Genomic DNA, 11082 nt, shown 5'->3' with positions numbered 1-11082 from the left:
AATAGGGCTTTTGTTAAAAGGATAGATATGTCACGTATGGTGAAATGTATCGTAAACTTTACGTCATTAGAGGTAGATGAACATTACATTCAATCTTGAGTGGGTCGACCACCTATTTCCCCACGAGAACTATTGTAAAGTGCTATATGTCTCTGAAACTATTACCTCTATCTATTTGTCCCCGAGAATAAAGTTACAGTCCTATTTCCCCCCGAATATATAGTTCGAAACCTATTTCTCCCCGATCGTCGAATTAGACGGTTTACTATCGGTTCTCGATCTATGATGTAAACCAGAGCCGAAATAAACCAAAATATAGTCAATTAACCAGACCAAAACCCGACCCATTAAAACGTGAAAACCCTCTGTAAAAACCCCCAAATCGCAAAAATCACTAAGAACCCTAACTTTTGAAATCGTTTTTAATCTTTGCGAAGGTGATGGCTGGAGGTCAGAGCAACACGTCTGGAGATTCGAGGGGATCATCATCTGGTCGTCGACCCTCAAGAGGTGCTGGAAGATTTTTCGGTGTTCCTAAGAAATGTTGGTGTGGTGAGCTAATGGTGACGTTGACGTCCAAGTCCGACCAGAATCCATACCGGAGATACTTGCGATGTTCATTTGCGGCAGAGAATAAGGTAATGTGATTGTTTCAGATAGTGCTTGAGATTTTTCTTTTTGGTTATCAGTGTTGTGATTGTTTTTAATTTGTAGCTTCAAACGATAATCATATCTTTAAGTGGGTGGATGAGGCTTTGTTGAACGAGGTTGATACACTTTTACTTAAAAATGCAAGACTTGAAGAAGTGATTAATGAGATGGCATCAAAGAGTGTCTTTGAGAGGACTGAAACAGAGATAATGGCGACGGTTGAAGATGCATTGGCTGAAGCAAGTGCAAAGATGAAGAATACAATGATCGTGGTTGTGATTGGAAGCTTGACCTTGGTTGGTATGATGGGAGTTATGTGTCTGATGAGAAACTGAAGTGTTATGCAACTGGCTGTGTTTGTTTTCTTCATGTGTTCTGTTTGTATTCTTGTAGACAATGATTGTGTTTATTTTGTATTGTACGTGTTTAGGACTATTGCAAGTTATGAATGTGTTTTTCTTGTTTAGTATTGTTGAATTTTTTTTTTTTGAACAAAAGTATTGTTGAATTACATGGTTATTTTCTGTCTGGAACAACGGCTTGCACAAGCAAACAAACATAAACAAATAATCCATGTGCTTTCCACATAAAAAGGACAAAAGATATTGGTTTTCACAAAAGAGTTGGATGCTTTCTACATAAAAAGTGCAACCCCACTAAAATCCACAAACCCCGAGATGATGTTTAGACAACATCCTAGATAAGATAAAGACCAAAGCACTCATCAACACATATCTTCATATCCAAGAATTACATGACATCCACCTTGAGAAGTAGTTGGTGAGGCAGTTTGAGAAGCAGCTGGAGAAGAAATATGAGAAACTGCTGGAGGAGGAGCTTGAGAACCACCTTGAGCAGCCTGACAAAACACAAAATGGAGAAAGATAAGTGAACCCTATCCTTGATACACACATTAGTCGAAGAAGAATATAACAAACCTTGTTCTTTGTGTGAAACCTTGAGTTGTGGTCAGCCATTCCGCATATTCCGCAATGCATTATACGTTTCTTGTGCTTAGGTTGCTTCTTTGTTGGGGATTCATTAACTCCTTTCTTTCTTTTCTTTTCTGCTTTGGTAATTTTCTTCTTCCCAGGTTGTTTTGGATCAGGAGGAATGTGAACATCAGGAGCACTCGTACAAGGCCAAAAAGGAGCACCTCTCACTGGAACAAGACCTTCAGCATTGTTCCTTCTCCACATAGCAGTACAAAACCAATGGCAGACGAAGTTTTCTGGTGCGAGTTTCTTCTGTAACATCACGCCATATGCATGCTCGCAGGGGATTCCACAAATCTCGAATTTCTTGCAAGTGCAAGTTCTCCTCTCCAAACTCACACGGTAAGTACACCAGCCAAGCTTTACTTCATACATCCCATTTGTGCTTCTTGTCACGATGCATTTTGAAGCATCTTTATGCTCGGCTGCGAGAAAATCTACAACATATGGTGTACAAATACCTGGAAAAAAAGAACACGGAAACACATGAAAAAATGAAACCAGAACATGAAAACATAAAAAATAAAAAACAGAACATGATTTTACCTTTGTGACCACGAGAGATATCAGAACGTTTAGCAATGTGTGCCATTGCAAGTCGCCTAACAGTCTCAAGCATTGGGACAAATGGCTTCTCTCTAGCTTTTGTTATAGTGCTATTGAAAGATTCAGTTGAGTTGTTTTCAACATCTTCACAGCAACTCCCTATCTTGTAAAAAGCTCTACACCAAGTCCTTGGCTTCATCTTCTGAACATCATCATACACTTCAGAATCATAATTAAATATTCTGTCCAAATTTTGTTGGAACTCTGCTTCATTGTAGCTCCATGCTAAACTCCATATATATGGCTTCATGTCTGATTTACTCCCATGTTTCTTCTTCAGATTACCATATATATGTCTGACACACATTCTATGCTCAATCTTTGGTAGCGCCAATGAAACACCGTGTATCAATCCCTAAAATGAAACACTATCTCAGTCCCAAATCATCTAACATAAGCAGAAAACAGAAAATCAAGGTATAATCCAAACCTTTTGCCGATCTGAAACCAAGATAAAATCACTGCCATCCTTCAGTCCCAAGTCGTCTCTCACTTTACTCACAAACCATAACCAGTTGTCATTATTTTCGACTTGGACAACACCCCAAGCTATCGGATATATAGCATTATCTGCATCTCTTCCTAATGCAACCAAAAATTGACCCTTGACTTTGTGTTTCAAGAAGCAACCATCCATCCCTATCAGTGGTCTACATGTCTCTTTCCAGGTTTGTTTGATTTTATTAAAACAAATATAAAACCGGTTAAACTCTTCTTCACCTTTGTCATTTTTCAATGTATCAATCTCCACTGTCGAGTCACTATTTGACTGAATAAGCTCTGCCGCATAGTCACGGAGCCTTGCAAACTGGTGATCATATTCAAATTCGATCCACTTCAACGCCTTACTCCTAGCTACCTGACACTGCGGTCTCGACACTGTGAGTCCCCACTTCTCCTTAATTTTTTCTTCTATTTTCATGGGCATATAATACTCTGGTTCCTCTCTAATGCTATCGACGAACAACCTAGCAATATGTGGAACCTTCAACATCTCACAAGATCCATTGGGAACACAGCTATGCTTATCTACAAACAGCCTAACTTTCCATATATTGTCACTTGGTAGGATGGATGCATACACTTTCCATTCACAAGCTTCACCTTCGCTAACTCCACCAACACATTTAAATCCAATCTTGTCTTTATCGTACCTGAATTGTTTAATGTTTCTGCCTGATTTTAGTGCATAATCAAGGACACATTCCTTAAAAGCTACTCCATTGAAGAATCTCTGGTCTTTGTACAGTGTTCCGTTACCACGCCTTGCATAGTTCGTCGACCTCTGTTTCGAAACTCTCTCATCCTCTTTACCCTCGTTATCGCTGTCACTTTCACTTTCTGGAACCTCATCGTGTCGAATTGAAGGCTCGTTGACGAAGTCCTCAACCAATTGCTCGATTTCAAATTCGTCTCTCTCCACAGCTTCTTCGTCGAACTCATCTTCTGCATTTTCTACAGCTTCAGAGCCTAACGCCATTGAACTCATCTTCTTCGTAAAAAAATTGGGGATTTTCTACAGCTTTGTTTTTTTTTTTTTGAGTAGTAAGGCTGGATCTTTAATCGGGTTTAAATCATTCTTAATTGGATCTTAGTTGGTTAACTATCAACTTTAAGTGGTTTACGGTTTAGGTTAAAAGAGTAAACCGATAGTAAACCGTCTAATTCGACGATTGGGGAGAAATAGGTTTCGAACTATATATTCGGGGGGAAATAGGACTGGAACTTTATTCTCGGGGACAAATAGATAGAGGTAATAGTTTCAGAGACATATAGCACTATACAATAGTTCTCGTGGGGAAATAGGTGGTCGACCCATCTTGAGTTGATTACATATTAGAACACATTTTGTCTTTCTTTTACACAAAGAGACACATATCACATGTGACACACTTTCTGGTGGGTCCAACTAGTTAGTTTGACAAAAAAGCCCTTGAAAGAAATGAGATTGAGTTCCGTTTCGTTGGGGGAACAACCTTGACTCCTTTTTTAAATTGACTTTACAACTTGTAGAGTTTATGTAGTTTTCTATTTATATTACTATTATTCCATCTAATGTTTTTATTAACTTTTTTCAAATACTAAGATATACAAAACAATTATAATTGTTACAATAAACTGTAATTTTTTTTCTCTTTATTTTAAGATTCATTTCCATATATATATTTTATATATTTTAATAATTATATAAAAATGCATGAATATAAAAGATGTAGACGGAAAAATGTGGTCATAGATGGATTAAATGAACATGCACAGATAGCTATTTTTACATTTTCTTTAACAATTCACATATTTATTATTTGTTTCTAATTTGAACCAAAAAATATTTTATAGACAAAAGTTTTCAATTAAGATGTAGGTAAATATAGGTAAATCATTCATCTAAGTTTTCTTTAGAAAATGAAAAATGTGGATTAGATCGTGGACATGGAAGATGTGGATGGATAAATGTGGACACGAGTTCATGTGGATACTATTTTTCATCAACTCACCAATTTTCTTGACTTAAAAATACCGACCATTGCAGCCGCAACCACCACCATTGAGTTCATGTTCCAACTCGCTAAAGGTTTCATCTTTCGATCTACTGTACATCGCTGGAGACTTACCTTGTGAACATGTCCAATCAAACACAACTAATTCTCAATCTCAGAAAAGACAAACTCTGAGATCTAATAGATCTGTGAATCTTGTGGACTGACGGTGATGATAGATCGTGGAGTGCTGGTGACGACGACCGCGGGTCGACTCGTTTTCTTTTTCAATGTCTTGAGATTGACGAATATTCTATTTTTCTAATGGATTCATGGTTTACGAGAATAAGAGAAAGCGATCTGCAAGCATAACATAGGGGTAACTGGAGTTGGGTGTCTTACAGGTTCTTAGCAAGTGATTGATTGTGTTTATGTGAGTTAATGTTACAAACATTGATTTTTATTTGTTTATGTTTTTTGTATTTTTATTTGATATATTAAAAAAAAAGTTTTAAAACCTTCGCAGCCACACAAATCGTGTCGGAAACATTGAGTTGTCCATGAAGATGAAGATAGAGTCGTTGAAAATGGAGAAATATAACAAATTGAAGAAGAACAAAAACACAAATGCAAAGAATGTAATGAGATGTCTACAGTTTGTTGTCCACATTTTTTATGTTCACGCATTTTTATATAATTGTTAAAATATATAAAATATATATATGAAAATGGATCTTGAAATATAGAGAAAAAGAAATTACTATTTATTGTAAAATTATATTTTCTTTATATATTTTAAAACTTGAGAAAAAACAAATAAGATAGAAGAAATAATGAATAATAATAACATTAAACAAAAAAAATAAAACTTTTCTTTATTCAAAGAAAAAAAAGAAGATAACTTGACGAATAAGATGTGACGAGAGAGAAAGAGACCACAAAGGATATAAAGGACAAACAACAAGACAAATGTGTGTCTCAAGTGAAATGTGCTCCTTAGCTATATTAAGAAATGAAAATGTGTCTTGGGATGTAAATTTTTCTTCAATCTTTGATTCTTTATAGGAAATTTGTTTTGATGCAAGTCAAATGTGGTTTATGTATTACATCTCTTTTAAGAATTTGTATATGAAGTCCTTAAAACATAAACGAAGACTGGCCATTAGATATTTAGTCAACAAGTTTTGGAATATACAATTAATAAACGAAGAAGCTTCAGTCACACTACAAAAAACCACAAAACAGAAAATGGAGAAATTTCGGCAAACTGAGAAACGTCAAAATAAAGTTAAGACAACATGAATGCACTTTCAGATAACAATCCATCAGCCACTCGCATGCTTCTTAACGCCTCAAATACCACCACCATGGTTTGGAAGGAGGAGGTGGATACACCCTTCCATGTCTAGCGGGTGGTGGTGGTGGAGACCTCCTGTAGTAGTAGGCGGCTTGTGGTTTAGGAGAAGGAGGAGGAACAGCAACTGGAGGTTTATAAACCGGAGTAGGAGGAGCAACAGGAGGTTTATAGACCGGAGTAGGAGGAGCAACAGGATAACGATAAACCGGAGATGAAGGAGGAGAATATTGTGGCCGGTAACTTGTCAATAGCTTTCTGCTGTTGTCGTTTCCTTTAGCAACTGCGATTAACGTTGCAAAGAGACAAAAGAAAGTGAAGAAAAACCTTCGGGAAACCATTTGCTTGCTTATAGTTGTCTACTTAATGTCAAGATTCTTAAGACATACTTCATATAGTAAGCTAAGCATATATATATATAGTAAGCTTCATAGAGGGTTTCCACTAATCTGTGACTTTTTGTCAGAATCATAGTCAACTATATATTAAGCTCAACATGTCTTCAAATTAAAGCAATAAACACGACATGTTTGTCTTATTTATTATTTCATTTTTGTATTAAGAAATTAGAAAATGGTGCGCACGTAATATAATCATGGAACCCACATAACATAAAACATCTGCATCATCACCTAAAATAACAAGAACCAAGTCTTCAGAAAACGAGGCACCCACTAAGACAAAACATACTAGCACACAAGTGAAAGAACTCAACTTATGTATTCTTATAAATACTTACATTTCAACCATCTCTGTACAACAGATTCATACAAAAAAAAAATGGAACAAAAAACAACCCAAAAGAAGAAAACAAAAGAAAAGAGCAAAGACAACAACAAAAAGACCAAGTTCGTTGGAGTCAGGCAAAGGCCTTCAGGAAAATGGGTGGCAGAGATCAAAGACACCACACAAAAGATACGAATGTGGCTTGGAACCTTTGAAACCGCAGAAGAAGCTGCTCGAGCCTACGATGAAGCTGCCTGTCTCTTACGTGGCTCCAATACTCGCACCAATTTCGCTAACCATTTTCCAAACAACTCGCAGTTGTCTTTGAAGATCAGAAACCTCCTTCACCAGAAGCAGAGCATGAAACAACAACAACAAAAGCAACACAACAAACATATCTCTTCTATCGCCGAATGCAACATCAATTACACTTCGCCTGCTACTAGTCCGACGGCCAGTACCACGACCACAATGATGCCGCTCAATGATGTGTACCGCCCTGATTCAACTATCATATCACAACCAGAAACTGAAAGTATCCACCTTCCTTACTCTTGTACCTTTGTCTCTGGATTCAACCACCTGGTCCCTATGACTCATGGAGGGGAGGAAACGCATGAACATCTCAACAATCCGTACTCAGCCGATCAACATTTGGGTCTAGCTGATATCGAAAGAGAAATATCTGCGTCCCTATATGCAATGAATGGAGCTACCACATACTACAACAACATGAATGCAGAATATGCAATTTTCGATCCTACGGATCCCATTTGGGATCTCCCTTCACTATCTCAACTCTTCTGCCCTATATGATCTCTTCTTCCATTTCCTTTTCAATTCATGTAAAGTAGAACACATCTCTACAATAGTCAATAGACATTGTAAGAAGATGAAAGTTTGGTTGAAGGAAAGCTTTGATAATGAACACTTAAATTCTCAATGGTCGCTTTACCAATGAATTGAACCAAAATAAAAACACAGGACGACTAAGAAAATGCAACGAATATTGTACAAGATTGAAAAGAAACATGTAATCCACAAGAATCATAAGTAGAAACATTAATTTGAAAAAAGTTTTTGGTTGCACATTGATTGGGAGAATAATGTGTCAATACTCTTCACCTTCATCTTCTTCATCGTCTCCACCTTCAGCACCCACTTCTTCATAATCTTTCTCCAGTGCCGCCAAGTCTTCACGTGCCTCTGAGAATTCACCTTCTTCCATTCCTTCACCAACGTACCAGTGCACAAACGCCCTCTTCGCGTACATAAGATCAAACTTGTGGTCGATCCGTGAGAACACCTCTGCAACTGCTGTGTTGTTGCTGATCATGCATACAGCTCTCTGGACCTTAGCGAGGTCGCCTCCAGGAACAACCGTTGGAGGTTGGTAGTTGATTCCACATTTGAAACCAGTTGGGCACCTATCTTGATAGTACCAACAGCAGCATTAACATCTTTAGGAACAACATCTCCACGGTACATCAAACAACAAGCCATGTATTTCCCATGCCTCGGGTCACACTTGGCCATCATGCTAGCTGGCTCAAACACGGCGTTAGTGATCTCAGGGACCGATAGCTGCTCATGGTAAGCCTTTGCTGCCGAGATGACCGGAGCGTAAGACGACAGCATGAAATGGATACGGGGATAAGGGACAAGGTTGGTCTGGAACTCGGTGATATCCACATTGATGGCTCCGTCAAACCTCAACGACGTTGTCAAGGATGAGATGATCTGAGATATCAACCTGTTGAGGTTGGTGTAGGTAGGCCTCTCGATATCTAGGGATCTGCGGCAAATATCATAGATGGCTTCGTTATCCAAGAGGACAGCTACATCGGTGTGTTCAAGAAGGGAATGAGTTGAAAGAACACTGTTGTAAGGCTCAACAACAGCAGTAGAAACCTGAGATCAAAAAGGCAATGCATCATAACCAAAGTAGACTCAACAACTAAAAGAAACATTCAATGAGATTAAGTACCTGAGGAGAAGGGTATATGGTGAAGCCAAGCTTAGATTTTTTTCCATAATCAACAGACAAACGTTCTAGCAACAGAGACCCCAAACCAGAGCCAGTACCACCACCAACAGCATTAAAAACCAAGAAGCCTTGTAAGCCAGTACAGTTATCCGCAAGCTTCCTCACACGGTCAAGGCAGAGGTCAACAATCTCCTTCCCAACTGCAATCACATAAAACATTAAAAGCATCCAATTTTTCAAGAATCCCTAAGAAAACAAGAAACGGATTCTCACCAGTGTAATGGCCTCTGGCGAAGTTGTTAGCAGCATCCTCTTTCCCAGAGATGAGCTGCTCCGGATGGAAAAGCTGCCGGTAAGTTCCGGTACGGACCTCGTCGATAACAGTGGGCTCGAGATCGACGAAGACGGCTCTGGGGACATGCTTCCCAGCGCCAGTCTCGCTGAAGAACGTGTTGAAAGCATCGTGCGCTACACCAACGGTCGTGTCACTGCCAAGGAACACTAATTGTTAGGCTCCTCACCTCGAAATCAAGAATCGAAATGGGGGATTAGGTTAGAATATATATACCTAGGCATCATGCCGTCGGGCTGGATCCCATGTTCGAGGCAGTAAAGCTCCCAGCACGAGTTCCCGACTTGGATCCCGGCTTGGCCGATGTGGATGCTGATGATCTCTCGCATCTTCTTCTTCTTCTCGCAGCAGAAACCCTAATTCTACGATCTTCTTCGGCGGAGGGAGACGGAGGAAATGAGATATATTCTTTTCATTATTGATTTTATTTGGGAGTATTTATTTATTTAGATGGGATTTGATAAATGGGTTGGGGTCCGCCAATTTTGTGACAGCCTAGCCTTATGGGACTGAGATTGAGATTAGACAAAAGTACGTGAGGTGGTTCGATCTGGATCTAGATCTGGCCGGTGTGATATTTTTATCCCCGGTTTGCAACTAAACCGGATTTGGGATTTTGTGATAAGGGTGGAAAGGAACACATTAACCGAATCAAACCGATATTTTTGGTTTAGAAATGGTTTTGATTTTTGGAATGTAACTTAATTATGTATTGTGCAAGTGGCCAAACCGGAAAATTATGATACCGTGAGATTGTCCATGTTATATAAGATTTTGATTCTCTTTAATGTTTTTTTCTTTCCATATTTAGAAACTTGCAGATATTTTCGTCCATTACCGGTATTACGCCGTGTCTTTCAAAATTCGAAATAAAGGTTTTCACGTTATTGTTTTTCACGAGTGGGGCTAATTTGCTGACTTGATGTGAAAGAGGACCATAAATGATTAGGAAAGTGGGAAAGGTCACTTTTATTTTGAATTGATCAACTTGGATTAATTAAGTACGAGTAATTGAATTAGAGAAGAGGATTAACTCTCTAGTAGCTCAACATAATTTGAGAGATTGGAAGTTAATCGGCTTAGTTTAGTGGATTGATCCCTTGATTCAATAGCAGCTGAGAGCTAGGAGAATTATAATTCTACTACGCTTGGGCACAGACCGACCATAAGGAGAGTTCCACGTGGGAGATTCTTTCGTCTTCGAATACGATCCCAACATCAACAACGTAACTCATGTTTTTTGGTGCTCTGTAATATGATTTATGTGATTATCCTTTTCATAAAACCGTCTACAACACAGGTGACGATGTTGTGACTCTCACGGAACCATGTTTACACTATTTCGTCACCTCAAATCAAGCTCAATGTGTATTGGGACTGAAACTCGAAGTTCTTGTCATCCATGACCTCTCACGTCTGATTCCTCCACCAACACCTAGCAAGATCCTTCTTGTAACGGCCCGGTTCCTGACCCAAAAATTTTCATAAAAGAATGGGCTTCTCTACGGTCCATTTGACAAAAACCTAGGGTTCCCTTCACCCTTCCCTATAAAAAGAGATGTAGCCCTTCTTTTCTCTCATTCTGAAACTTGAGCGAAGCTCTGCCGAGATTTAGAGAGACTAGGAAACCCTAGCCGTCAAGCTTCTCTTTTCCTTTTCTCTCTTCTTCTCTCACGCCTCTCTCTCTCTCACTCACTCTCTCTCTCTCTCCCTCTCCTTTCTCTTTCTGTTGGATCTCTTCCTCTCTCCTCGCCGAGAGTCCCCCGAGAGCAAGCCGAGCCGCCAGTGGTGGTGGTCGTCGTCGTCCAAGTGGTGGTGGGGTGATCGTCCGAGTGTGGTGATGGTGGTGGCTGTGTGGTGTTGTGGTGGTGACCAGATCTCGTCTCTCTTGTTTACTTGTTCCAGATCTGTTCAGATCTCATCCCCTTTGTCTC

The 11082-nt window shown here is 39.1% G+C and overlaps 3 protein-coding genes and 2 pseudogenes across 4 annotated transcripts; 3 read left to right on the top strand and 2 right to left on the bottom strand.

The window, feature by feature from the left end:
• Positions 1-440: 440 nt before the first annotated feature.
• LOC106323282 (uncharacterized protein At4g04775-like) lies at positions 441-986 on the top strand. The gene is made up of 2 exons (XM_013761429.1): positions 441-615; positions 715-986. Exons 1-2 carry the CDS (start codon positions 441-443, stop codon positions 984-986), a joined length of 447 nt encoding a protein of 148 aa, XP_013616883.1.
• A 5064-nt stretch (positions 987-6050) lies between these two features.
• On the bottom strand, positions 6051-6428 carry LOC106326137 (repetitive proline-rich cell wall protein 1-like). The gene has a single exon (XM_013764160.1). It carries the CDS (start codon positions 6422-6424, stop codon positions 6074-6076), a length of 351 nt encoding a protein of 116 aa, XP_013619614.1. The 5' UTR covers positions 6425-6428; the 3' UTR covers positions 6051-6073.
• Positions 6429-6681: 253 nt separating this feature from the next.
• Positions 6682-7682, top strand: LOC106327504 (ethylene-responsive transcription factor RAP2-11-like). Its single transcript, XM_013765663.1, has one exon. It carries the CDS (start codon positions 6801-6803, stop codon positions 7623-7625), a length of 825 nt encoding a protein of 274 aa, XP_013621117.1. The 5' UTR covers positions 6682-6800; the 3' UTR covers positions 7626-7682.
• Positions 7683-7740: 58 nt separating this feature from the next.
• On the bottom strand, positions 7741-9606 carry LOC106327503 (annotated as a pseudogene). The gene is made up of 4 exons (XR_001267455.1): positions 9365-9606; positions 9070-9284; positions 8797-8996; positions 7741-8720 (listed from the first exon to the last, which is right to left on the bottom strand). The product of XR_001267455.1 is annotated as a tubulin alpha-3 chain-like (transcript).
• A 45-nt stretch (positions 9607-9651) lies between these two features.
• Positions 9652-11082, top strand: part of LOC106323281 — a 4753-nt pseudogene continuing 3322 nt past the window's right edge.

This window comes from Brassica oleracea, chromosome C2, assembly GCF_000695525.1.
Source record: "Brassica oleracea var. oleracea cultivar TO1000 chromosome C2, BOL, whole genome shotgun sequence".
Lineage (NCBI taxonomy): Eukaryota > Viridiplantae > Streptophyta > Magnoliopsida > Brassicales > Brassicaceae > Brassica > Brassica oleracea.
This window is presented reverse-complemented; position numbering and strand designations above follow the sequence as displayed.

Coding starts and splice junctions, on each gene's coding strand:
- LOC106323282 (XM_013761429.1), top strand. CDS start 441: ATGGCTGGAGGTCAGAGCAACACGTCTGGAGATTCGAGGGGATCATCA. Junction 616..714: donor ATACCGGAGATACTTGCGAT/GTTCATTTGCGG, acceptor TTTAATTTGTAG/CTTCAAACGATAATCATATC.
- LOC106326137 (XM_013764160.1), bottom strand. CDS start 6,424: ATGGTTTCCCGAAGGTTTTTCTTCACTTTCTTTTGTCTCTTTGCAACG.
- LOC106327504 (XM_013765663.1), top strand. CDS start 6,801: ATGTATTCTTATAAATACTTACATTTCAACCATCTCTGTACAACAGAT.